Source organism: Salvelinus alpinus, chromosome 10 (genome assembly GCF_045679555.1).
Source record: "Salvelinus alpinus chromosome 10, SLU_Salpinus.1, whole genome shotgun sequence".
NCBI classification, from domain to species: Eukaryota; Metazoa; Chordata; class Actinopteri; order Salmoniformes; family Salmonidae; genus Salvelinus; species Salvelinus alpinus.
The window spans coordinates 25,104,784-25,130,222 of NC_092095.1; the positions used below are offsets into that span (position 1 = coordinate 25,104,784).

At 38.6% G+C, this 25,439-nt stretch overlaps 2 protein-coding genes across 9 annotated transcripts; one reads left to right on the plus strand and one right to left on the minus strand.

Moving 5' to 3' along the window:
• Nucleotides 1-68: 68 nt before the first annotated feature.
• On the minus strand, nt 69-2,245 carry tmem14ca (transmembrane protein 14Ca). The gene is made up of 5 exons (XM_071328580.1): nt 1,873-2,245; nt 1,180-1,252; nt 909-1,010; nt 423-510; nt 69-305 (listed from the first exon to the last, which is right to left on the minus strand). Exons 2-5 carry the CDS (start codon nt 1,250-1,252, stop codon nt 245-247), a joined length of 324 nt encoding a protein of 107 aa, XP_071184681.1. The 5' UTR covers nt 1,873-2,245; the 3' UTR covers nt 69-244.
• A 3,866-nt stretch (nt 2,246-6,111) lies between these two features.
• tfap2a (transcription factor AP-2 alpha) lies at nt 6,112-18,814 on the plus strand. Of its 8 annotated transcripts, none has more exons than XM_071328584.1 (7): nt 6,112-6,254; nt 10,469-10,903; nt 12,048-12,099; nt 13,407-13,632; nt 14,215-14,333; nt 16,412-16,553; nt 17,396-18,814. In XM_071328584.1, exons 1-7 carry the CDS (start codon nt 6,219-6,221, stop codon nt 17,676-17,678), a joined length of 1,293 nt encoding a protein of 430 aa, XP_071184685.1. In that variant the 5' UTR covers nt 6,112-6,218; the 3' UTR covers nt 17,679-18,814. The 8 variants fall into 8 exon arrangements, with proteins under 8 accessions (XP_071184685.1, XP_071184689.1, XP_071184684.1 ...); XM_071328588.1 differs by having other exon boundaries at nt 10,469-10,885; XM_071328583.1 differs by lacking the exon at nt 6,112-6,254 and adding an exon at nt 7,901-8,153.
• The last annotated feature ends 6,625 nt before the right edge of the window (nt 18,815-25,439 follow it).

Consider the following 25,439-nt stretch of genomic DNA (forward strand, 5'->3'; position numbering starts at 1 on the left):
ACTTCACGGTTCATTCATCTCTCGTAACATGTAATGACAATCTGTGTAACAATATGAACAAAAACGCATGCCATCCTTGTAATTTTATAAACAAGATATTATAATCAGTGTTCAATTATACATTTTTACAAAATAACATCCACATATGACTGATGACCGGTTGTTCCTGAATAATACAAGACACTGGAAAAGAAAGCGAGGATAATGATTTTGACATCAGTGTCAAAGTGTTCAAATCAGTGTATTATGACTCCTGGGGCTTCTGCAGCAGCATTCCAACACCGAGGTTTCCCACCATAAGGATACTAGACAAAGTAGAGAAAATAACACGTTAAGTACTGTAAGATCATGTACTGTATCATCTACATGCATACCTATGACCTACTCCTGAAACAAAGTAAGGAGTTGGTCATCTCAGCTACCTTGCTGCTGCCATCATTCCAGCAGGCATAATCTTCCTGGAGCCGTAGAATCTCTTTCCCATCACACCTGCCAGGGCTCCTGATGTGACTGTGATACAGGGGGGAAATGACTCTCAGTACAGTATAGTAGGCCTATTGTAGACCTACTCAATAGGGGACCATCATGCTCTCCCAGACGCTTGGCTGGTGCGTAAAACCCACAAATGCAGACAAACAAAAGGTGTAATGGGTCCACACTCAAAGATGTTGCACGTCTGTGTATGCTATCCCCGACGTAGTGAAAATTACAATTGAAAAGTGAAGTAAGCTTTATGTAACATCTTTTTATGTAACCCATTACATCTTTTGTCTATTGTAAACCTAATCATCATGAGTATCTAGAAGTTGTTTAGCGGTGATCAAAAGAGGTCTGGGCGATGGGAGGCCTGTTGCAAGCATGCTTTCACATTCATAAAACAGTAGGGGCCAACACCTAAGTTCACCAACCTAGTGACACCCAAATATTTTTGGGATCTTGTGATATCTGGTAGGCACCAACCCCAGCTAGGCCCCCGAATAGAAGACCTGCTGCCAAAGAGGGGACACTGCCTGGAGACACAAAAAGAAGTTCAGGGTGAGTGGTAACTTGGTTACCAGTTCATTATCAAGTATGGGCAAGCACAAGAGTAGAAATATGATAGAATGCATTAAACTCACCTGTAAATGGCTGCATAACTATATAATTGAGTAAACCCGGACGGCACAATAATAAACTTACCTGCTTTGACATAGCCCATCGCTCCCCCGGATGCAATGAGGGCTGCATACCCATATCCAACCCAATCAGTCATCTAGATTAGAACACATAACGAAGTAATGAGGGAGAACGTTACTATCGCCATTCTCCACACACCCACTGCAGAACAATTGGCAATGGGCACGTGCCGACGATACAAATGTAGCAAATTAGTAATAGAAGATTAAACGATCATTCCGTTGCGCTGTGCATGTCATTTATTTTTACATAGTTGCAAAACACATAAAAGTACTGTACATACAGTATGAATGTTGTAAAAAAACAAAACATGGGCAAATAAATGGTATCTGCAGCTAAACTGTTCTTCCATACAATAGCCTATCCTAGTTTAGCTGAATTCATCAGGGGAACACCGTGGTTAATTTCCCCAACGTTACTACAATGTTTCCCATTTCAACATTGATCACATATTTGACTTTCTTCGGTACATTTTGTGTGTCGGTTGGGTAACTAGTAGGCTAAGCCAGTCCCACAAGAGTAAGTCAGAGCAACATAGCCTAGCATCAATGTTATGAGAGCAGTGCACCACAGTAGCCTACATGCATACTAGAATCTCGACTAGCATGTATGTTTCCTACCGATATAAATGTATATGCAGATACATTGTCAAACTTTGGAAACATTTGGATACTAAAACACTCGTTTGTGTACAACCTTGCTTCTTTCGATACGTCCTTTACCGCTGCTTCGTAGTGACAACCGAGCCACCAATGATGGCGCACACACAACGTAAATCGTAGCAATGACGCGTTGTCAAATAACTGATGGGAAGTGAAGTTTTTCTCAACATGGTAGCCAGTATACCGTCAGCTGTCTGGCACACAACTAGAACTCGTATCCCATTTACCCAAACCCAAAACGTTTTAAAATTGACAACATAGAGAAGGATAGAGGCCTCTGGTTGCCAAAAGGCCAATTTAGCATGGGCAGCGCCATTGAGGGCATCCACCATGCTTCCGCCATTTTAAAGTAGTCAAAGTAGTCAACTGGGTGAAGATTCCTGTGGGTTGTAGCCTCAATGGAGCTGCCCATGCTGTCACAGCCGCTATAATGGCACAGATATAAAGATGATGCTGCGTTCACGTGCTAGTCGGAACTAGGAAACGCTGAAATTTACGACTTGTAAACTGGTTGTAGTAATACACGTGCCACGTTCAACCAGATAGCAAGTCGAACATTTCTGAGTCCCGACTGGCATGTGAACGTAGCATAAGTCCTCTTCTATCTCTAAGACTGACACCCTTTCAAATGGGAGCATTTGAGTTGTAAGGCTAAAGCAACCGATGGTAGATGAATGTGGAGGAGTGAAGTCGGGGGAGGTTTTCCAACAGCAAGGCTCAGATCCAACATGGCAGTGTTGCCATTGTTGATAAAAGTTTTTCTTTATAATGTCGAAATAAACATGTCTCCAACCCCCATATAACACACTCACAAACTGAAATCATACAATATGTGTGCACATTGTACAATCAATTAGTGAGAGAGCCTCAAACATCACATTAATTTGTATGTATCCACTGTATACGTGATTCACAGCAAAGTTGGTTCATGTTTCAATCATGTCTTTGGTCACGTTCGTGTGAGTTAAAAATACAATAAAAATGATTTGTTGACAATAAAGCCTCCCACAATGCAGGCAATGGCAGCAGGATGACATTGAAGAGCAACTGCAGAAACTTGCAGTAGATGCAAATCGGACAAATTTTATCCCCATAAAGCAACACACTTTGAAAGGTGGTGACTGACCAGGGCCGGATTACCGAAGGTGCACGCAGTGTTCCCAGATAGCATATGACAGCAAAATTTGTAGAATTGCAGGAAATTTGCTTTAAAACTGCAAAATTGTCTCTCAACCTCATGGGAAAATATGTAGAATAGCAGGAAATTTGCTTTGAAATTGCAAAATGTTTTTTCAGCCTATTGGCAAAATATGAACAAAAGCAAGAGATGAACTATAAAACCGCAACAACAAAAAATACCTGCCCCATGGCAAAAAGTGTAGAATTGCAGAAATGTTCTTTAAAACTGCAACATTTTCTCTTAGCCTTATGACAAAATGTGTAGAATAGCATTTTAAAACTGCACATTTCTCTCTCTTCACTATGAGTGGGCGCCAAATGCAGTAGTCCGACCATGTCACCGACTTGACAAAAGTGATCTGCCGGAATGCGCCCAATAGCATTAAAGTCACACGAGCTCTGTTAAAAGTCTACAATGAATTGTGAAACCCTACAATGAAAGGACTGTAATTAATTGATGAAAAACAACTGATAGTAGATATATATGTGGGACCTTATTTTCAGTGAATGTATTGTGACACATTAGGCCTACCACTTGTATTTAACAATGCTATGTAATGAATGTATTACTTTTCATAAATATAGGCCTAATACTGACAAGAGTATCCTCAGTCAGAGATACGCCTAATATGAGTTGAATTTGAGTGTTTGTAAGGTGTTTTAGATTGACATATTTTCAGAATGGAGCACTATAGCCAACTAGGTCTTCTGCCAAAACAGAATAGGTCTATCAAGTACCTAAGTGAAATATGTAATAACTGTCCAGGTGAATTGACTACATTTTAGTTTGGGAGCGATATGGTCCCTTTAAATTGTATAATTTCAGCCACAAGATGGCGCCAGAGGATCAATTAAGATTTATGCCTGTTGACGTCTGTGTCCAGATTGGGCCAAATCTGAGATGATTATCATTATGAAGGATTTTAGGTTGAGATCAAAGGGTTAATTTGAAAGAAGAATATGTGTTCGATTCCAGTATAACGCATAAATCACTCTTATAGGTTATTGATATAACATAAAGTAATTTTTGGCATATAGATTATTATTTATTTTTTAATTTTCGTTGCATATGAAAACTCATGTTGCGAACTGCACTGCACAGACATGGTAGACTTTTGGCTTACTATTTCTTCCTGTATTTCCATTTCAATACATTTGGTTTCAATTACAGTTGAATTTGAAACTTTTTTGCCTTTCTGCAGCGCTTTTCTTTCTTTTAGAACTTGATGGCGCCAGACCACAGTTTATTCTTCTGGGGATCATAATTTGAAAACCAACGATTGTTTCATCACTTGAAACGCATAGGGTAGGCCTACACGACCAGAAATCCAGAATTCATAACATTATGTGAGAGGCCTCTCTATAGATTTGCGGAGGAATATAATATAGGCACATTCTGTGTAAATTATGTTTTACTCCTGGATAATGGTAAATACCTTGCAGCGGAGTGATTTTATAGTGCTTCAAACCATTAGATATTTCTTTACTTAGCTATACGGCTTAGCGTTTCATCACTCCTAACTTTAAATAATGAATAAAGTAATGCGCCAAAGTTTGGACAAATAAGAATTACGCACGAGGATGCGTTTCTCTAGCCATTGTAATATTCTATGACATGTCATGTTTTGAAGTAGACCATTTATTTAGCATAGGACTAATATTTCAGTAAACATCTGAAATACTACTACTACTACTAATAATAATAATAATACATTTTAGATGTTATTGGAAAAATGCATTGCGCATTATCCTTGCTAAATTGTGAGATATATCAATGCCCAAAAGGTGCAACCAGTCGTTTCAGTATCGTTGCCTATTAAACATCTTGTACGGTTTTATGATGCTTAACTGAAATTGTGCCGGGGGCTCCTGGCAGGGGTGGAAGTGGTTGAAACCAAGCCTTAGACAAACAGGTTGGATATTCACATGGAAACGGATCCTGTCCAGAACTCTTTAACACACTTGCTCGCGTTCCCTGTGCACAGTACTGCAGTAAGCTACACCTTGTTGCTCTGAATATATGTTTTAGATTGTTCTATTTTATCTCTATTCCTGCCTGCACTTTTATTATTTTCAAATCGATTGTCTTTGAAGACCAACATTGAGGGAATATTAAAGTTTCCCAAATATAGTACAAATATGTATAGAATACAAGTTTATAGACCGCACAGTTGTCAAACACCACAGTCAAATGCAAGACAAAAACAAATATGTAATCTAAAATATTTCAATATTTGCCCAATTTTGTGACTGTAATTCAACTGAGCTGTGTTTTCGCAGGAAAAGGCCTGTTGTTTAAAATAGGCTATATATCTAGACTATATAGCTTATAATTCACTGTTGAATTTGAAAGGGAATACTTATCGTTATGGTTTATTTGTCATATTTATATCAACTAAATAATACATCATAATTCAAGCCAGCTATATCTTTCCATTCTGCAATTGACAGTGCAGTGCAACCATGTTGTTGAGCGCCCCATAGGTAGAGTAGACATACGTGCCGTTAGAATTAGAAAGAAAATACCTTTTCGACCATCATTACCATTAACACCTCCGTGAGCTCACGTGTTGCTCTTTTTATTTTTTGGTGTGCCTGGTGAAGAGCTGAGCTCATTCATTTCTGGCCTGAGGCGTCTTTATAAGTATGTATTAGAAATAAACAGATGATAAATAAACCATGACCCCAATACACGTAAGGGAACCTGGTAGATTGTGTTTAAGTAATGATGTTACAGTTAACCTTCAGATTTTATCTTGACACAGTTTCATTTTTAATGTGAATAAATATTTTATAATCAACTGATATAGCCGACTAATTGACATGATATTGATATTCAATAATATATAGATTTTTCATTTACTTTTGTATTTTACATATATAAATGGCATGCAAATTATATTGTTATATTGTTGTATTCACAACAAACTTTCGTCCACACACTTTCCAGCCATATGTTAATTCACAATTGAACGCAGTAAGCCCCAAAAGCATATTCACAAAAGAGCATTACCTCTACTTCAGGTAGGTTAACACATCCGGTCTATTGCGCATGTGCAACCAGGTGGCCCAGAGGGTTTTTATGGCCAGGTGAGCTGATCTCGTTCACCACAAGTAAAAGCAAAAATTGGCTTATGGACGGAAGCCTCAATGAGATAACACGACGTGTGATCTACCATATCCAGGCAAATTGAAGAAACAATGATGTCAATAATGGGCAAAATGGGGGATTGGCAGGTATGTGCTGTTTATTTCAAGACAAAGAACGTGTAGGCTACTAACTAGCCTACAGGAGTGTAATATATGTCGAATATATGGCCACAATTGGTAAATGCATTGCCATCAACTTTTCATTGTAGAATTAGTAGGCAAGCACTATATTTAGCCTAAATATTATACAGTTATTCAATAGTTTTAATTATTTTTACTTTGACAGTGTTCTTTTTTCTCGCAAAAGTCGATAATGTTCCTATTTACGCCTGATTAACAATAGCGCATTGGCTCTCGTAATAACTTGGGGAAAGCAGGTTTAACTTGCATAGAAGGCTACATCACTTTATATATCATGCAATTTAAGACTATAGAAAACCGTTCCTTATATAGAAGCAAATAATAGCCTATAGAGTATCCTTTAGGATATAACACGTATTGTTTTGCTATAGGCTAGTGTTTATTGAAATGTGAATAAAATCAATAAAAATATAATAAATCATACATAGGATGCTCCAACTTATCATTATAGATGTTAATTCGTCTATGATATGATAAATGGCATCTCATACTAAAGTTATAGCTCGCCCGGAAGTTGTGGTTCTTGTCATCTAAAATGTCAAAACAAATCTCTCCGATGTAGGCCTATTACTTTGGAGGGGCATGTTGGCCTAATGCAATTGATTTTTAAAGAATTATTTCATGTCGATTGTAAAACAGAACTTTCTAACGCGGTGAAACTGGAGTCGGTGAAACAATCCAAGCCATGGTAAGATTGAGCCTTTGGTTTCACTCTCCAAAAGCACACAACCTCTAAAATCCACACAGCAGCATATAGAAGCACATACAGACCCACACACCCCACGATTTATTTTTTAAGGCACCTTTACCCCGCTGATAGTTGTCATTGTGATCTAGATTCATGGGCCCTCTCATTAATAACAACCGGTTGTAAAGGTACCCCACCAAAAATGTAAATCTGAACTAGGAGAGGCCAACGCCTAGGAGTTGGCGACCTGGTTCTTGACCCGCCCAAATACTTCAGACCCTCATTCACATTAAACAAGCTATGTTGTTGTGTTAATTATTTACATTCCAAAAACGTCGCTCTTACATGTCGTCAATGGAACTGTATACCTACTTTAGAGTGTTTCTTATTTTGCATGACAGTGACAGAATAGCCTTTCATGGTCTCAACTCTCAATATGTCTAAAACAACAGTTTTACGGACATCAGTTTGGCAACAAAGTATGAAGAGAGCACTAGATAGAGTATTTGCGTGTGGCACGCTCTTCAGAGCAAGTTAACCATCCTAAAATGTAAGCACAGACAGATTATACCATAGGCCCATATAGGGTGTGAGATGATGGAACTTGTTTTTATGAAGCTGTTACATAAACAGTTGTTTTTATGAAACCACGTTTCCTAAAACGAATATGCACGACAAAGGAAGCAAATGAATACATAACATGTATTATCCAATTATTGGTTTTATCATAGCCATCAAATGAACGTTCACACCCCCAGGTGCAGGGTGTGTTGTTGCCTTTTTGTCATAGAGAATGCTTATAAAATGTACGCTCAATTCCTTCTGTATATTCTCATTGAATGTGGGAGAAGTAAATACATGTGAAATCTCGCTCCAGTGTTGTTACCTGTGTTGTCCATTGGTGTTGGGCAGATGGGAATCAAGCGGCTGTTGATATGCTAATGAGGGAATGCGAATGTTATTACAGTGGTGCGCGAGCCTTTTACTTTCACCATTAGAGGGAGATCTCAGAGCGCAGACAGCCAAGCTCAACTAAAATAGTTTCAGCTAGAGCACAATTCACTGTGTAAAACAAGGAAAGGCGCTCTCAATACCCACCACAACCCATGAAAATGCTTTGGAAATTAACTGATAATATAAAATATGAAGATTGCGAGGTAAGAGGCTCATATTTGATTTATTGCTGTTTTCATGTAATTAATGGAGTTTACTGCTTTATTTTCATTTTGTCAAATCTCTAATTGTTTTGACAGTTGTCTGGGAACATATTTAATTCATTGAAGGATATACAGATGCATACTGGTTTATTTCATATGTTAGATATTTTGCTATGGAGTAATGCAAGTTTTAATTGTGTAGAAAAATACATTTTACACAGTTTCAATATTAACAGTGCAAATAAAGTAATAGTAATAATAATAATACATTTTCACATCAATAAATTAAAGTAATACATGGCAAACCCATAGGAAAATATATATATATTTATATAATTTAAAACGTAATTGTATAAAATAGAATTTATCAAAACTCACTGCTGAAACATGCTAAATGTACATAGAATGTACGAGAATGTACTTAGGGAGACATACCCAAAATGCATGTGTTGACTGTATCATCGAAAAAGAAGTATGTTTAAAATAATGTGTTTAAATAATAGGATGCCTATCCCTTACTTATCAAATAAATCGGTGCATTTCGAGCCCTTAGTGGTGTGTGTGCACTGCACACGCTGTGTGATTGTTATTATAAAATAGAAAGTTTGGCAGTCATATCAGGGAGTTGTTTAGGAGTGGCGCAGCCAGTTGAACGTGTTTTAACCGCGTCTGGAGAATACGCATGCAAAGAGCAGGGGAGAAAGGCTGGGCTGGATTTCGCTGCCCGTGTTTGAATTTGTGATTCTCTCATTCAAGTCAAGTTTACGGTTAGGCTAATAGACATGTTTCTGTTTTTATCGAAATCAGCGTTAACCGTGTTTTCATAATGGTTACTCTTTTGCTGTTTTGTCAAAATGGTCGCGTGCAAATAGGTTAGAAGTGGAAAGTGGATGTCTTAAGCTTGCGTATCCCTATAATAACTTTTGAATATATTTGCTCGGAGTGAAAGTTAGCTCGGCTGGCGTAGTTTGAATTCAAATAACCGTGGATTAATTCATTCGAGAGACTCGGGAAGGGCCATGGAAAGCGAGGCGTCGGAAACTGAAGTGAAAAACAAAGGGACATGGCGAGCAGACAACCGCCCTCTGAACAGTAAAAATGTGCCAGCCGAGATGCCCTCAGCGTTTGCTGGATTTTCACACGAATCAGAGGTGCACATTGTTTCCTTCCATGGCTCTTCCTCTATCTCTGGTCCCCCCTTCATTCTGTCTTTCTTTCAGTTGTGCTTGCCTTCGAACCTTTTAAAATGTTCCCCCCTCTCTCTGATTCGTCAGACGCAAGAGAATGTCCCTCTTTTTGTCTCCCTCTCTCTCTCCCCTCCTCACTCACTCCCTCTTTCTCTCCCCATCTCTGATTAGATAGATATACTGATTCCTCATTCAATGGACGTCATTTAGTGCAGACTCTGCCTTGAGTTGCTTCCTCGCTTCACGCTCGATTTCCGACCATTCTTCCCTTATTAAGAATTCGTGTAATATTAATAGTCATGAATATCTGCTATTAGGAGTCCAAGGAAAGAAGCAGCTCTTTGCTAATATGAGCTCAGTCGAGGGAACAGCACAGTGATAGAGACAGAAGACGGAACAGGGATACAAGAAACTTTAAACATAAATCCGCAAGACCAAACATTGCATTTTAGAATCGAATGAAGGGCAGTGGGAATTTAACCAAATTCTGATGGATTATCGTTCTTCGGTGGTGCTTATCTGAACATTGGGCTCCGTGATCTTTCAATAGTGTTGTTGCTGGCATTATTTTGTTTGCTCGTAAATTTTCGTTGTTTTATCAACGTTTTTCTTCTGAAAATTCTCTTTTGAATCGCTCGAAAATCTTCGCAGATGTTAGTGCACAGCTTTTCCGCGATGGTAAGTTGGACTCGGTGGCAAAGACTGAGTTATAGCCTACTTCGTGCAGCAATCAGACTCCGATTATTGCCTTTTTTAGTCAAATAGTTTTGCTAAACTATCATACAAAAAAGAATGCAAGATTGCTCTCACATTTCATTTCAGTAGGCCTATCTAAATATTTCAACTGTAATCATTTTTCCCCAGAAAATTATGAAATAGGCCTACGGGTGTGTTATTAGCCTACAGTAATTATCACTATTATTATTGTTAGCATTATTATTATTATTATAATTATTAGGCTATTATTGCTAGCGTTCAACAGATAAATGCTGTTGATTTTATTTCAACCAACGACTTTGAATAGACATTCAATTATGGTAGGTGACAGTCCATAAAAGCCCCGGTGAAAACGGGTAAAATGGAGGGTTGGTGTATAGGTTTAATTTCTCCGATTCTTTTTTCCTGCAGGATCGTCACGACGGTACCAGCAATGGGACAGCCAGGCTACCTCAGCTGGGAGGCGTGGGCCAGTCTCCATATAGCGCCCCTCCACTCTCCCATACCCCAAACTCCGACTTCCAGCCACCGTACTTTCCTCCGCCCTACCAGCCAATCTACCCCCAGTCTCAGGACCCATACTCGCACGTCAACGACCCCTACTCCCTCAACTCCCTGCACGCTCAGCCGCAGCCACAACACCCTGGCTGGCCGGGCCAGAGGCAAAGTCAGGAGAGCAGTTTGCTGCACCAGCACCGTGGCTTGCCCCATCAGCTCTGTAGGGAGTACCGTAGAGAAGTGCTCCTGCCGTCGGGCCACGGAATCGATACCGGACTCTCAGATTCTATCCCAATCCATGGAATACCTCACTCTTTAGAAGATGTTCAGGTAATTCAGCATTATTTGGTAATTATATTATTATTACTATTACATTTTTACACTATTGTTGTTATTATTATTATAATAATTGTTGTTATTATTTTCTTATTATTATTTTCAAATTATTATTAGGCCTACACACGTAGCCTTCTATAGCCTAAGTGTTTGCTGCTGTAAATTGGCAGCTCTGTATGAAATGTCACGGCCTACATTTCACTCAGTGCATGGCATGCAATTTTATAAATGCAGAAATGGTCAAAGATTATGGCCATAACCATTGCATTTAATTGACAGAGCCCTTTTTATGTAAATGTTCTAACAGAAATACAATTTTACAAAAGGCTCTGGAGTGAAACACTGTATAAAAGCCTATTTGCATGGATTATTCAGTCTATATTCTCGAGCTGTGTTTGCACTTTATTCGCCGTATTATTTTGTTGACCCCCTCCCTCCACTGAAAAGATGCATAGTGTTATAAACACTTGCCCTAAGCAAACAGATCAAAGCTGAAGCTCTGAGAACTATAATATGATCTGCAACACCTCTCACAAAATGGATGGTAACCGCGCTTGTTGATTAATATTGCCTGTCATTTTTGGACATGATTCTGGATATCCTCCCTTCATCTTTAATTTAATTGTGCTCATTGAAAATACTCAAGTCCCGATATGAGCGGGAGGCTGAGAGCAATAATAAAATGTCCACTCGGGAGTTTTGCACATGCAGGCACACTATGAGCACCATGTTTTAGATTAAGTTCCATCGCTCCGCAGGTAATACGAATACATCGAATAAGTAAAGGCCTGTACAATGACGCGTTTGTTTTTTTTCTAAAACAAATACCTAATCCCCAATTAGCGTGCACGACGTGTAATACCACCTTTATTCCGAATACAATTTGGTTTCATAGTTATTCGTAAGTATCCACTCTGCGGATGGAATGAGGTCACGATTATTGGGCGACAGAGCTTCATTATTTAAGTCTGATATGCATGACGCGCACTGCCCAACAGCTATAGCCAATATCACCCTCATTGAAAATAATAACAGGCCCATCATATATATTTGGATTGTGGGCTTACATGCCAATCTTTTGCAAACAGCATGACATGTAAAATTAATTCAATTGTATTCTATATTAAATAGTGTATTTTGCGTCTGTGTGTTGCAGCATGTTGAGGATCAAGGAATTCACATCCCAGATCAGACTGTAATTAAAAAAGGTAAGCAATTTCCTTCGAGATGCCATGTATGTTTCCACAAGCTGCACACCACACCACCACTCTGCTCCGGAGCTTGTGCGGTAGTCAGCGCCTCACTGAACCAAGTGGGTTAATGCGCAGTGTTTTTTATTACGTGAGCTCGAGTGCATCAAACTAACTGCATGCACCTTTTCATCAATTAATGCCAATGTCAGCATTTCAGAGTAGGCCTAGTCAGATGCGAATATGCCCTATATAGGCTATGCTGTTTAGGCTAGTGGTTTTAATGTGTTGACGCATCTTTTCGCTATATATCGTAAATATAGGCCCGTTCGCGAGCAGATCTAACATGGCAGTTGGTAATGCTCTATGTATTAAGTATCAGGATGATACCAGATCCTGCATCAAAGGTGGAAAAAATATAGGCTGCAAAAATAGGCTAGGTCTTTAAACCATTTATAGAGTCTCATTCCATCAGTGTTTGGCTTCGGTTGATTATGGAATAATGCGTTCAGTGTTGCATTATCATATACGGGCCTAGCATAATTGCGTGTGAATTCGATTGTTTACCTCTATAAGAGCATTTCTGGCGTGCTAGGCCTACTTCATGGTCAGGTTGAACGTTACTCCTCTCGCCATGTGGAGTCTTTTGTCAGTTCAAATTAGATGCGCAGGGGATAAATCTTGAGAGATGCTCTTTCCGCATCAACATGATAATTGGCTCTTATATTAGTAATCTCAAGAGTTCGTTTAACTCCTATCGTCTCTATTAGCCTCCCCTGGGCTATTAATGTCACAAGTGATCTATCCAAAAGCGCTAGTCCCTTTGTCTCCGGTTACTGCACACAAAACGGTAACCCCTGCAAAGTGAAATCACACGCGCGACTGTATTTTTGGGGAGACCATGGATATTTGAAAAAAGGCTTCTCTTCGCTTGCTGTGTGTGTGTGTTTTATGTATTGCAACATGTGTGCGCGCGCGTCTGCAAAAGCGTGAGATGTTTCAGAGCTCAAATTGCATAGATAGCCTACCCTAAACAAATATTGGGCCTATGCGAGGCCTACAATATTGTACAACATTTAGCAATGGTTAGGCCTTTGTGCGTTGGCCTAATAACAAAAATAAGAAAACAATAAATAGGCCTATATTATCATTATTAATGTTTATTATTCGTGTTAATAGTATTATTATTTGGCCTGTCATACCCTATGCCAATTGTTTTAATTGTGTGTAGGCCTCTACACCCACACCGCGTTTAATATGAATCTCATCTGATTAACGGTCTACATTGAATAATATTCACAGAACTTGTTCTCTTTCTTCCCTAGGTCCAGTTTCTTTATCCAAGAACAACAACGTCTCCGCCATTCCGATAAATAAGGATGGTCTTTTTGGCGGTGTGGTAAACCCCAACGAGGTGTTCTGCTCTGTTCCGGGTCGTCTGTCTCTGCTCAGCTCCACATCAAAATACAAGGTCACGGTGGCGGAAGTGCAGAGACGCCTTTCGCCGCCTGAGTGCCTCAACGCGTCACTGCTGGGCGGGGTGCTGAGAAGGTGAGCCGGACTTTAATGTCGCTCCTCATTCTTTATCCCAGGTATAATTAAAATCGACCAAGCGTGACACCTCCTGCATTTAAAACAGCCCAAAAGGCAGACTGTTAAATTCCATATTAACTTTACACTCACAATGTAGCCCACAAATGAATGTAGGCCTTTTGGCCTTACCCTCAACCCTGTAAGACTAGTTTACGCACATCATATATAGGCCTACACCAACAACAGTAAACTACGTCAGTGTTTAGTCTATAGATTCCAACCTAGACACAAATCCAGTATTTTGGGTATACACTGTGCATTCAAATAAAGTAGTTTCAGTGATTTGAAAATACATTGCCTATATTGACACACACAGGCCTGTAGACACCGATAGTGTTATATAAGTGTATGGAAGGAAGACGATGCTATTATGGCATTGTTATTTTTAAAATTTGATTCAATAATATGATTAATAACATACTTATTCATTCAGCCCTTTTTGGATCAGATAGTGTGTAACAATGATAGTAATTTTAAAAAATACATGCCATTTTACAAATTAGCCTATTCATACAACCTATTTTTCTGTTCTTGTCACAGGGCCAAGTCTAAGAATGGCGGAAGGTCCCTCAGAGAGAAATTGGATAAAATCGGATTAAATCTACCTGCAGGTAGACGCAAAGCCGCAAACGTTACCCTGCTGACGTCACTAGTCGAAGGTAAGTTGCGTTGTAAATGATCTGAGTTCCGGTTCCCGGGATAGCAGGTGCTTTGAACGGTTTCAGGGGCGACATTCGAAATCAGTATATGCGCTCATCCATGTAATTTGGACTGACTTTACCTTGCAAACCAGTCATGCATGAAGGATATATGTGTGTTTTTGAGAGAGAGGATGATGGTAATACTTTTAAAAGGCTTTTCGCAACATTGGCCTGTGTATTTAGCCTTCATGTGTGCAATCCTCTCGTGAAAGTGGTCCTAGAATAGGCTACTACAGTGTGAGGTGGGGGTCGGTTAGCCTGGCTGGCCTAGTTTGTGCCAGATGAACTAGGCTCCTTGTTGAAGCAGGGTTATGGGCATTTGCTTATTTATTGTCTAGCGTGAGTGTGGAGCTGTTTCACCTCTGGCAGAGGTGGATCGATTGATTTATTAACCCTATAGTGGCTTGTTATCATGATCATTATTATAAAGCCTATATTAGGCTAGTAGTAGTAGTAGTCGTAGTAATAATCATAGTTATAGTAATAGTAGTAGTAGTAGTAGTAATAGTAGTAATAGTAATAATAGTAGTAGTCATAGTAATAATCAGTAGTAGTAGTAATAATCATTGTTATAGTAGTAGTAGTTGTAGTAATAATCATAGTTATAATAGTAGTAGTAGTAGTAGTAATAATCATTGTTATAGTAATAGTAGTAGTAGTTGTAGTAATAATCATAGTTATAGTAGTAGTAGTAGTAGTAATAATCATTGTTATAGTAATAGTAGTAGTAGTTGTAGTAATAATCATAGTTATAGTAGTAGTAGTAGTAGTAATAATCATAGTTATAATAATACTACTAGTAGTAGGCCTACTAGCCAACAGCTACTGCAACTGCTATTAGGCTTCTATTATTTACACATGCAGGGACACTTTCTGTTTCTCTGTGATTCAAGTGGAAGTGACCTATGGAAGATCTATATGTTGTGAGACTATTAAATAATAAATCAGGTAATTGTGGCACACTATGAGGATGCCATTGCTATTGAATAAATCCATTTTGCTTGCAAAGTTGAACCTTATTATTCAGTGCTGTGGTATTTGGTGAGCTGTGGATTTTAAAGGTGAAAGCCTGGGACGGTTCATTGGTTCCTGTTAATCATTACAGCCGTAGAGCGAATGCAATATTCATTGTACTTCATTGAAATTGGGTGCTGTATGGTAATGAGGTTGAAGAAATATATGATTCTTTGCGATAAAGTGTGTGTGTGGGGGGGGGTATGAAGACACTCGGTTATTTAGCGAAGAGACACTGCGTTTTTCTGAAGTGCTGTTATTGTTTATGATCCGCTCCATTTTATGGAAACGAGTTTACTGGACTTGAGCTTTGATGCTAATTGGCGCATGCGTTCTTCCGGAGTTGAGGCTTATGGTAGGAAGCCCCGCAGTAAAAACCCAACTGTTTCAGGAAATTAAAACCAAATATTTGAAAAAATCTACAAAAAAAGGCAGACCTCAATGGAATGAACCTATAATTCTCATGGCTAAAGTTTGTAGGAGCGAGATTTGCATATAGCCTTTTAAAATTGCTTTCGTTGTATGATCTGCTGGACTTTCAATAATGTTTAGGGATGGCTAAGCAATGACATGGTGATATGCATGACGCTACTTATGGCATTTTATATTGCTTCCCTGATATTTAACTATTCTCACGGAATGGGGGCCTGACTCTTATTGATAACAGGTAGCCTAGCGGTTATGGGCGTTGGGCCAGTAATCGAAAGGATGCTGGTTCGAATTCCCGGGCCGACAAGGTGAAAAATATGTAGATGTTCTGTTGAGCAAGACACTTAACCGAAATGTCTCTCTGGATAACAGCGTCTGCTAAATGACAACAACAAAAAATACAAAAATAAAATAAGGTACAAGGCTAGCCTATAGCCTACTGATTTAGAAGTTGATGCAAAGACAAGGCCTTCTCTTTGGCGGAAGACGTTCATTAGATGAATCATGTGTTAAATGGAAGTGTTAATTGGTCTATATTTGATGTCCAATTTAGAGCAATATAGTATACACTCAATCCATTCTTTCCTTCTCAGGCGAAGCCGTGCATCTTGCCAGAGATTTTGGTTACGTATGCGAGACTGAGTTTCCAGCCAAGGCAGTAGCTGAATATACAAACCGTCAGCATTCCGACCCAAATGAACAAGTCCAGAGGAAAAACATGTTATTGGCAACGAAGTAAGTGCTATATTATCACATTTCATATGTAAAAAAAAAAAAAAAAAAAGGAATTATCGTGTTTACATCGACAGTGTTTACAAACACAAATGGATGGTCGTGGTCAATTCTATAAATTCGTTTTTTATATATTTTTGTAGGCTTTTAGTTAGGCCTATATATTCCACATACATTTCTAAAGTGTTTATTTATGAACTCATTATTTGTGTTACATTATAGTAGGCTATTGAATGGATGTGACATTAAAACTGACCAAAAAATAATTGGATACAAATTAATCGACTAATGTCAAATTATTTGTCCTTCTAATAAGCCAGATAGGGCATCAGGTGATGTTATGCACATGACAAAATGCCACAATGAACAAACACTTCTTGAATTCGACACTTTCAACTAGGTCTACTGAATTTGATATCCATGCTCTGTATTCGATTCATGCCAAGCATTTTCGCGTTGCGTAAGCATTGAATAAAACACGTGCACGAATAGCCTATCTGAGACTATCCAATATTAAGTTTACTGTTATTGGTCGATTGAACAGGCCTCAGATTCATCCATATGCAACCATTTTGTTTGCTGTGATTGGGATTGCATTGAGACATAGTTGGTTTTACTCCAACGTCAACCTTTCCCCACTGCATTAAAAGATTTAGACATACTATGACACTATACTTATACGTCCCTTTGAGCAAATATGCGATAGGCCACATTCTAATGTTGTAGTACTAACTATATAAAATTAATAGGATCTTTGAACATGTCTTGTATAGGCCTATACGTCATATTAGGGGCAGACTGGCATTATGATTGTAATTAACATATATATTGTCTCCCCATTTTAGGCAAATCTGCAAAGAATTCACAGACCTGCTTTCCCAGGACCGTACGCCCTTGGGGAATTCTCGACCACAACCTATTCTTGAGCCAGGGATTCAGAGTTGCTTGACCCATTTCAGTCTCATTTCTCACGGATTCGGGACCCCAGCCATGTGCGCGGCCCTCACCGCTCTCCAGAACTATCTGACCGAGGCGATTAAAGCCATGGACAAAATGTACCTGAACAACAACAGTCACTCAGACAGCGGCACTAAAGGCGGAGACAAAGACGAGAAGCACAGAAAGTGATTCCCACCTGAAAGCCCAATATAAATATTATAAATACATATAAATACTATTGATCAAGTAAACGTGCCACTTCCTGATCTCGCGATGATTTTACATGTTTGTTTTTAATTCCATTCAACTTTGGATTCACGGGAAGTGATGCGCAAGATCCCCACAATTATTAAAAAGAAAAAAAATGCTGAAAGGCGCAAAGGAACAGATCCAGAGAGGAAAAGATCTCTGCCACATCTATGACTTTTTATGTACTCCCTCTTTTTATGAGCTGCAACGGACTGAAATCGAGCGACCCTTATATCTCTCAATTTACGATTGTAGCCATGTGACAAAAAGAAGCTAAAAGAGGATGAATTATTATCAGTATTGTGAATAATAAACTTGAAAAAAAATCCACAGAGTTCCATGTCATGACTTCAGTTGTAGACTCTCACTCCAAGCGACCAACTTGAACTTTGAATTTCAACACGATTCACGGTTATATAAGGGAATCTGTGTTCATGTATGTATATATTTATTTATGTGTAATTTAATGGGAATTGTAAATATGGTGCGTCTGTTGAAACTTCTTTTTTATTTATCTGGTGCCTCCTGTTTTAGTGGGTTTAAATATTCGGTTAGTTCTTCATGTGGTTTTATGGTTCTTAGAAAACAGAAGTTTGGGGTATTTTTTCTCTGGGATATTTCAATTCAGCCCTCTTGTAGCATGTTGAGGCGACATTGAAGCAAGTAAACAAATTTAATAGAAATAAACATCCATTTCTCTCTAGCTATATCATCCTTATTCCATTCAGTTTTTTAATTGAAACGTGCATAATCGAGACCCCGAAGAGAACTGTTTTGTGTTTCTACTTTCTTGTTTTTATACAAGCTTTTATGTGTTGTGCCAATCAGAATACGTTTCACTTGTTCTTCCCTTGAAGCACCATAAAAGCAATAAATGGATATTGTCTTTTGATTATTTTTTTTATGTTCGAAGTAATTCTAAGCATTTGGGACCATCTGATATCTTGTATGTCCAATGTCCAAATTGGAGGCGGTTTTAGCTGTATTGTATAGACTTGTGCTGGCAATAGTTCCCATGCCTGTCAATGTATTATAGTCCTTTGTTGCCCAGAAAAAAATAAACATTTGATACGCTTCATGTTGATTTTTATTCATATATTTTCATTTTTTATTCAGTGGTTGATACGCCCGGGTGTATTTTCGTTATTGGCAATTTTTTTCTATTCAGCACGGTTACAGTAATTGAGTTTAACTCTCCCCTGACGAGTGTTCCTTGCAATAAGCAGCTGAACCCATTGTTTCCCTCAAGTATAATAAAACAACTTATACTTTCAACTCATAGTTCAGAGCACAGGATCATTCAAAACCGTAGCCGAGCTTTTTTACCATGCCAAATGACACAGAAAACAATGAATTCATTGGTGTTTGAAGTGTGTGTGTGAAGCGCCAGCCCTCAAGCAAAACCGTTCTTTAAAATCAGTGAGATGTATATGGCTGTGTTGAAGGTTATTACATTTGCCTTTCCCTACCACTCTATTGTTTTCTTTATTTCGTTTTTGTTAAAGCTTTTTTAAGACATGCATCAAATATTTGTTATTACTAGCCTGTCTGTAATTATTGGTGTTGTTTGACAGCATTCAGTTGGAATAAAATGTGGGAAACCTATTTCAACTGCATTCAGTTAAATGATATGACAAATAAGTTGGCCTGTGGATATCTCTTATATTTGCTCACATCTCTACCAATAGGCTTCGTTGTAGTCATATCGATGCAAATGATCATGTATGCTTCTAACACACCTGCTGTAGCCTTGTTTTGCGTGCACAAAGCCACGGGGACGATGCATTACATAAGCGAATTCAAATGGAGTTTTGATTGTGTATTGATGGCATGCACCTCGAAATCAATCTCTACTGAAGCATGGTGGAGTGGAGTCGGTGGATGTATATGCATATCCTGTGTCTGTGCTCTGTTCTATTTTCCACTCTCTGGTTCTAGTCGAGAGCGTTGTGGCATGGGGATGTTGTGACATCGAGATAGATTTAGGCCTACTGAGCAACTTTTCTTCAACCCCCCCTCCTTTTCTTTTACATTTTCCAAAATAGCGGTTATTTATTATCTGCATATTTTAAGCCCAGACGGTCTGTTTTATTCCGAAGCAGTTGTTTTCAAATAAGGTGAATGAAGCCTAACTGTACACGTCCTTGGCATAATTGCGGTGCAGTGCTGTAGCAGGTGAAGCGAGCCATTGTCTGTCAGGGCTGTTTTTGTTGGCTGCATCTCAGATTGTGTGTGGGATCCTAACCCCAGGCACAATAGCTCACTCATAAAGAGGAATACCCGGCTGCTCCTTCCATTAAAAAAAAGCATAAATAGTCACTTTAAAGGAAACAATCGTATTAAATAGCATTCACTGGTATTAGGAAGCCCCTCACGTGTGTCATTAATGCTAATGTTATTTAATAAATGTATCGGGGGTAAATGAAAGCGTTTTTTGAGAGCGAAACGAAAGCATTATACATGTCTATCACAATGGCAGCTATCGAAAGCACGTGAAGGCTATAGGCCTATCAAGGAATGAACATGCAATGCTATTGCCCCCATTTCTGAAGAAAAAAAAACACATTTTCTTTGGTTTGTTTACTTTGATACAAACCTGTAATTTACATAGGCTACTGTTTTAATACGAAATTTTAAATTTTGCCATAATTTGATCTTAAACAGGTAGAACTAGTTTTACATAATGCCTTACAGCTAAAGTAATTTGCAACAACGAAGAGGCCTGAAATTTGAAGAGCCAGTCAGCAATACCCAACTGAATTTGGCTAATTCAATCCGTAACCCCTGGTTTCAGCTACATCAATTACACTTGATTCCACTATAATAATTAATACGTGCGTCTGTTGTGTACTGTTCCCCGAGTTGTTATTAAATAGCCTATTCTTAAATGTTAGGCTACAATTTACTTTAAAAAAAAATCTGATCTTCCCATGCATCAGCATACCCTTGATTGCATACACACGAATATGCAGAGATGCATGCGCTCAGGCACGCATACACTCCACACGCTTCATTATCTGATCGTAGTCAGAAACTATTTTGATGAGATGTTGTTGGGAGCCATTGGTTGGTGAGCTGACTTCACTACACCACGATCCGTTCTTCAAAATAGACAAGACCAAACTCACAACATCCAACATTTTTAATGGCAATACAATACTTTGAGCTGGCGGATTTGGCAATAGACTAAAGACTGTTACTAGTGGCTATATATAGCGTTGGTTTGATGTGCAGTGCTGGGTCAATTCCATTTCGATACCAGTCAATGCATGAAATAACAGAAATGTAATTAATTGACCCTTCAAGTGTGAATGGCCCCAAATACAAAGTCAAGGGTTAACAAAAATAAAAAATGATGAAATAGACTAACACAGGCCTAAAATGATAAAAATTGCATTTAATGCCATTGCATCAGAATGGCTAGCTAACAAAAAAATATATGTTTTTAGTCACGTGCAACTATAGCTTTGAACCGTGCAGTTTCCATAAAGATGGAATACTAGATAGGTTTTTGTCATGTGCTGTGTACACAAGTAACCTTATAATATTGACCTCCGGACTGAAAACCGGTTGTGTCAAGCATGCATACAGTGTAACCTTCCATCTGCAACATGCAAACGATGTATAGGCTATTTGGAGAGTATACCATGTAAATCTATTTCTTTATTGTATTCAAGCTACTTTTAGTTCCTGCATGGACACATCTGTTTACCAAATTGCTAATTTCTTTATATCTTATTAATGACGAATTGAAAACTGCAGGAAATTCTACAAGTAGAGAAATATGTGTTCGATGGATATAGGGTTCACTCAAATGACAATTGAAACGCGGACCGGTGCAATCGAATTATGTGACTCTATAAGATTGCAATGAAGCGCAAAATGGCTAATTGTCGTCAAGACTGACATCAACCCTCATTTCGGTCTCGACACCCCTCCACTGACCTCACCCCACTGTGCGAGCCGGGGCTCAAAAGCCACGAAAGGTCAACGACTCCACCAAATCGTTCTTGATTACTTGGGACATCAGGTAATCGATTACAAAACATTAACTGAATAAACAAAAGGACTCACAAGTAAGCTGAGAAGTCGATAATTCCAACGCAATATGGGTCATTCCGAAATAATGATAGGTGTTGGATGAGTCTTGGGGTGACAACTTTGGAACCACACACACCCACATAACATCGGAAGTATATAGATATATAGGCCTAGGCTGTATGTTCACAGGCTACCACTGATTTCTTCTTTAATGTGAAGGGAAAAAATCTCAACCAGAATTAGATTATCCAATTAATATTACGTACACAAAATTGTCAGAGATAACATCAATTTAACATCAAAAGACAATATTTCGACTAGATGGCCTTATCTTGGCTTATAAACATGAATGTTGTTTTCAGACCAATAATAGCCTAATAGGCCTACACGATATTGATTACGTTTTGTTAAGTTTAATATCATGTTTATATGGTGTCATCTTGGCATGCATTTACTTTGTATCTTAAAATGTTAGTGGTGTGATGACTGCTCGTGCTCATCACAATTCATAGGCTGCAAGGTTGTTTTCCGATCATTTCCATCACCTGTTAAAAGCGGAGGTCGACTAATTTCATGGGTTTGTGTCTCCCAAATATACAAAAAGAGGGGATTAAAAATGTTGTTAATGTTTCCCCTGTCGGTTTATATAGTTTATATTCTAGTTTCAGTCTCTCTGTCTCTCTCTCCCCCCGCATTCTCTGAAGGCAGCCGGGGGGAGTGTCGCCCCGGGCCAAACATATGCTTCTTTCCATTGCACTAATCCAAATTCAGCGTGGAGGAATAATTGCTCGAGTGGCCATGGCTTCGCGGGGCTTTGTCCCTCGCTGGCTCCCGTCAGCCCGGCACACGCCATTTCAATCAAACGCCTTTTGAGGGCTGTCTCTTTTCTATCAAACATTAGACCTCGAAAATGATGCGAACATTTAACCAAACGGCTTCACGCTCCATAAACAACACCCCCAAAAGACTATTCATTTTTTTATTAATTTATTAATCTATCCATTTATTTATTTATTGGTCTCATGCAGTCTGTTCCCCTTTAGTTATTGTGTCATTATGTTGGTTATTCGATCACATGACGTTCGTTACAGATTTTTGGGGACCCGTAGAACGACTTGTCTGTGTAGGGCACCTAGTTGGTGAACTTGGTAAAAGTGGGGAGTGGTAGGCCTATCTATTTTATTGCGCATCTTAATTATGCATTATACATATAGAAACCTAGCCCACAATGTATATTTATGTGGTCAATGGAAAATTAGAATTTTATCACACTCAATGAAATTAGATAACACACACGAAATTCCATCAATTTGCCTCATAAAGTTCTGTCTTCAGGAGCATCAGCTATTGGGTTATAAGTAAATATTAACATAACATTAGAAAAAACTACGAATGGTTTGTATTGAGAAACTGTTTTAACCCAAACGAACAGTTGCACCAAGACTTGGAGTGTGCAATCTGAAGATATACAACTTTTGAAAAGAACCAAAGCTTCAAGCCATGCTGGCTTATACCATGGTAACACGTCCTATATGTCCAAAACAAGTGGAAATCTTTCTCATGCTCAAAACTGCTTGCTAAAATTATACCCTATGATCGAAGTTGGTGTTATTGGTGTAATAATATTAATAACAATAATATCAGGCAAAATTACCTAATAATAATAGAATAATGCTTACATGTGTTAGATTTTTTTCATACCAAAAAACGAATATGCCTATATCTAAATCAAAGTAATAGCCTATTGGTGTAATTTTTTATGGAGTGAAAAAAAATCTAATTTCATTGCGAAGCAAACTTATTTAAGACTATAATATTACCATAGTGACATTACTACGAAAGTATATAAATAAAAAAATTACTATTAATGCTGTATAACTATTACACCTGGTTTGTTGATCATATTGACAATTTACAGCAGCAACGTCAGCCTACATCTATTAATTGAGATACATGAATTCACAAGAGAACTAGGTTATTCGATAAGCACTCTCTATTGCCTATTTTTCTGTGATGAATTTATGACATAGCCTTCAATGTGAACGAGTCCAGCAAATTCGAAAAGATAATGACAAAATGCATCGTATGTTTTGTTACAGTTTAAAGGCCCCCTGTACTGTGCCTTCAACGAAGCTGCCCTTTTTTGAAGCTCACACCCCCCAGCCTTATTTTCTGTGAATCAACGATGAAAAATTACTTGAGTAAAATGGACCATTTGCTAGAAAATCGCATATTTTCACGGATAAGGAATGGAATAAGAGAGAGAGTGGAAGAGAGGGGAGAGACTCTGATGTCTGACTGAATTAATAGACATGATTATTTCATACCAAAGAAGAACACTATTTCATCTAAGCTGCTATCGGTTCCATCACAAAGGGTCACCGCGCAGCTGTGGCGAACCCAGCGTTATTATGAAGTTTGATGATAGGATCCCGTTTGCTATCCTAGTACCTTGCTCGAGGCAAGCAATAGCTCGAGGCAACGCCAGTGCCGCCCGGTGATAAAGGACTTACTCTGTGCGCAAAGAAAGAGAGCAGCTTTCACTTGAGACTAATCAACTCGCAGGCTTGGCCTATACTGCTTTTCGGTTTTTCCTCCCTCTATCCTTTTTTCATAATACAGCTAACTTTTGGCTTATTGCACATTTCCTGGATATTTCTTTATTTATCCTGCCAAAGAAAGGAGTGGATTTGAGGGACATAGAAATGCTGTAAGGGTGAATTTGCTCACAAATCGTTAGAATCCACAACAATTGTTTTAAAAAACATTTATTTAGAATTACAATAATGAAATAGTGCAGTTGTTAAGCAAGTTACAAGACACACTAAGACTTGATGGTAGGAACGGAACCATTCTGTCTACAGCTCATTTGAGCATCTGCCTTTAAGGTTGATGGTTTAAACTTTATCCACTAAGGTAGGCCTATATCACTTTTACAAAGTAATTTCCACTCTAAATGCCAATAAGAAGAGTATATTGATGCATTGCACTGATGTTTTCCCCAATTGTCTTTTTCCACTTTTCCAATGTATTTTATTTCCTGCTGTTTGGAACATTTTTATAAATGTTTGTGTGTCTGTGATTGAGCCAAAGATGAATTCCCACTTTAATCTGAATGGACACTAAAGCTATGAATTGCAATGCACTGACACTCCAAATGTCTCTCTACCTGGGCTGTCTGAAGCGGTGGACTCTAAGCCCCAGGTGTTGCAGTGTGTGTGTGTGTGTGTGTGTGTGTGTGTGTGTGTGTGTGTGTGTGTGTGTGTGTGTGTGTGTGTGTGTGTGTGTGTGTGTGTGTGTCTAGCCCTCCCATGTGTATGTTGTGAAGACTGAACTATGCTGTCTAAATAGAACCTGTTCACATTAACACCATATTCATCATCAGCATCACTATCCTCATCATCATCATCATGCTGATCATCATTCTCATGGTCATCATTATTAATCCTGTCTGTACAGATAAAGATGCTATGGCCGTCTAGTTCCCTATAGGCAAAGGATGTGGTCCTGTGTGGCTCAGTTGGTAGAGCATGGCAACGCCAGTGTTGTGGATTCGATTCCTATGTGGGACCAGTACGAAAATGCATGCTCTGGATAAGAGCTTCTGCTAAATGACAAAAAATGTAAATATAAAAAATTTGATGCACAGAAGAAGTGAGT

Bases quoted from the DNA above. Each gene is read 5' to 3' on its own strand.
- tmem14ca (XM_071328580.1), bottom strand. From the start codon at position 1,252: ATGACTGATTGGGTTGGATATGGGTATGCAGCCCTCATTGCATCCGGG. The intron at 1,011-1,179 runs GTAAGTTTATTA...TTGTGTCTCCAG, and splicing joins GATGGGCTATGTCAAAGCAG to GCAGTGTCCCCTCTTTGGCA. The intron at 306-422 runs GTAGCTGAGATG...TACTTTGTCTAG, and splicing joins GGAATGATGGCAGCAGCAAG to TATCCTTATGGTGGGAAACC.
- tfap2a (XM_071328581.1), top strand. From the start codon at position 9,173: ATGGAAAGCGAGGCGTCGGAAACTGAAGTGAAAAACAAAGGGACATGG. The intron at 9,305-10,468 runs GTGCACATTGTT...TTTTTCCTGCAG, and splicing joins GATTTTCACACGAATCAGAG to GATCGTCACGACGGTACCAG. The intron at 14,334-16,411 runs GTAAGTTGCGTT...TTTCCTTCTCAG, and splicing joins GCTGACGTCACTAGTCGAAG to GCGAAGCCGTGCATCTTGCC.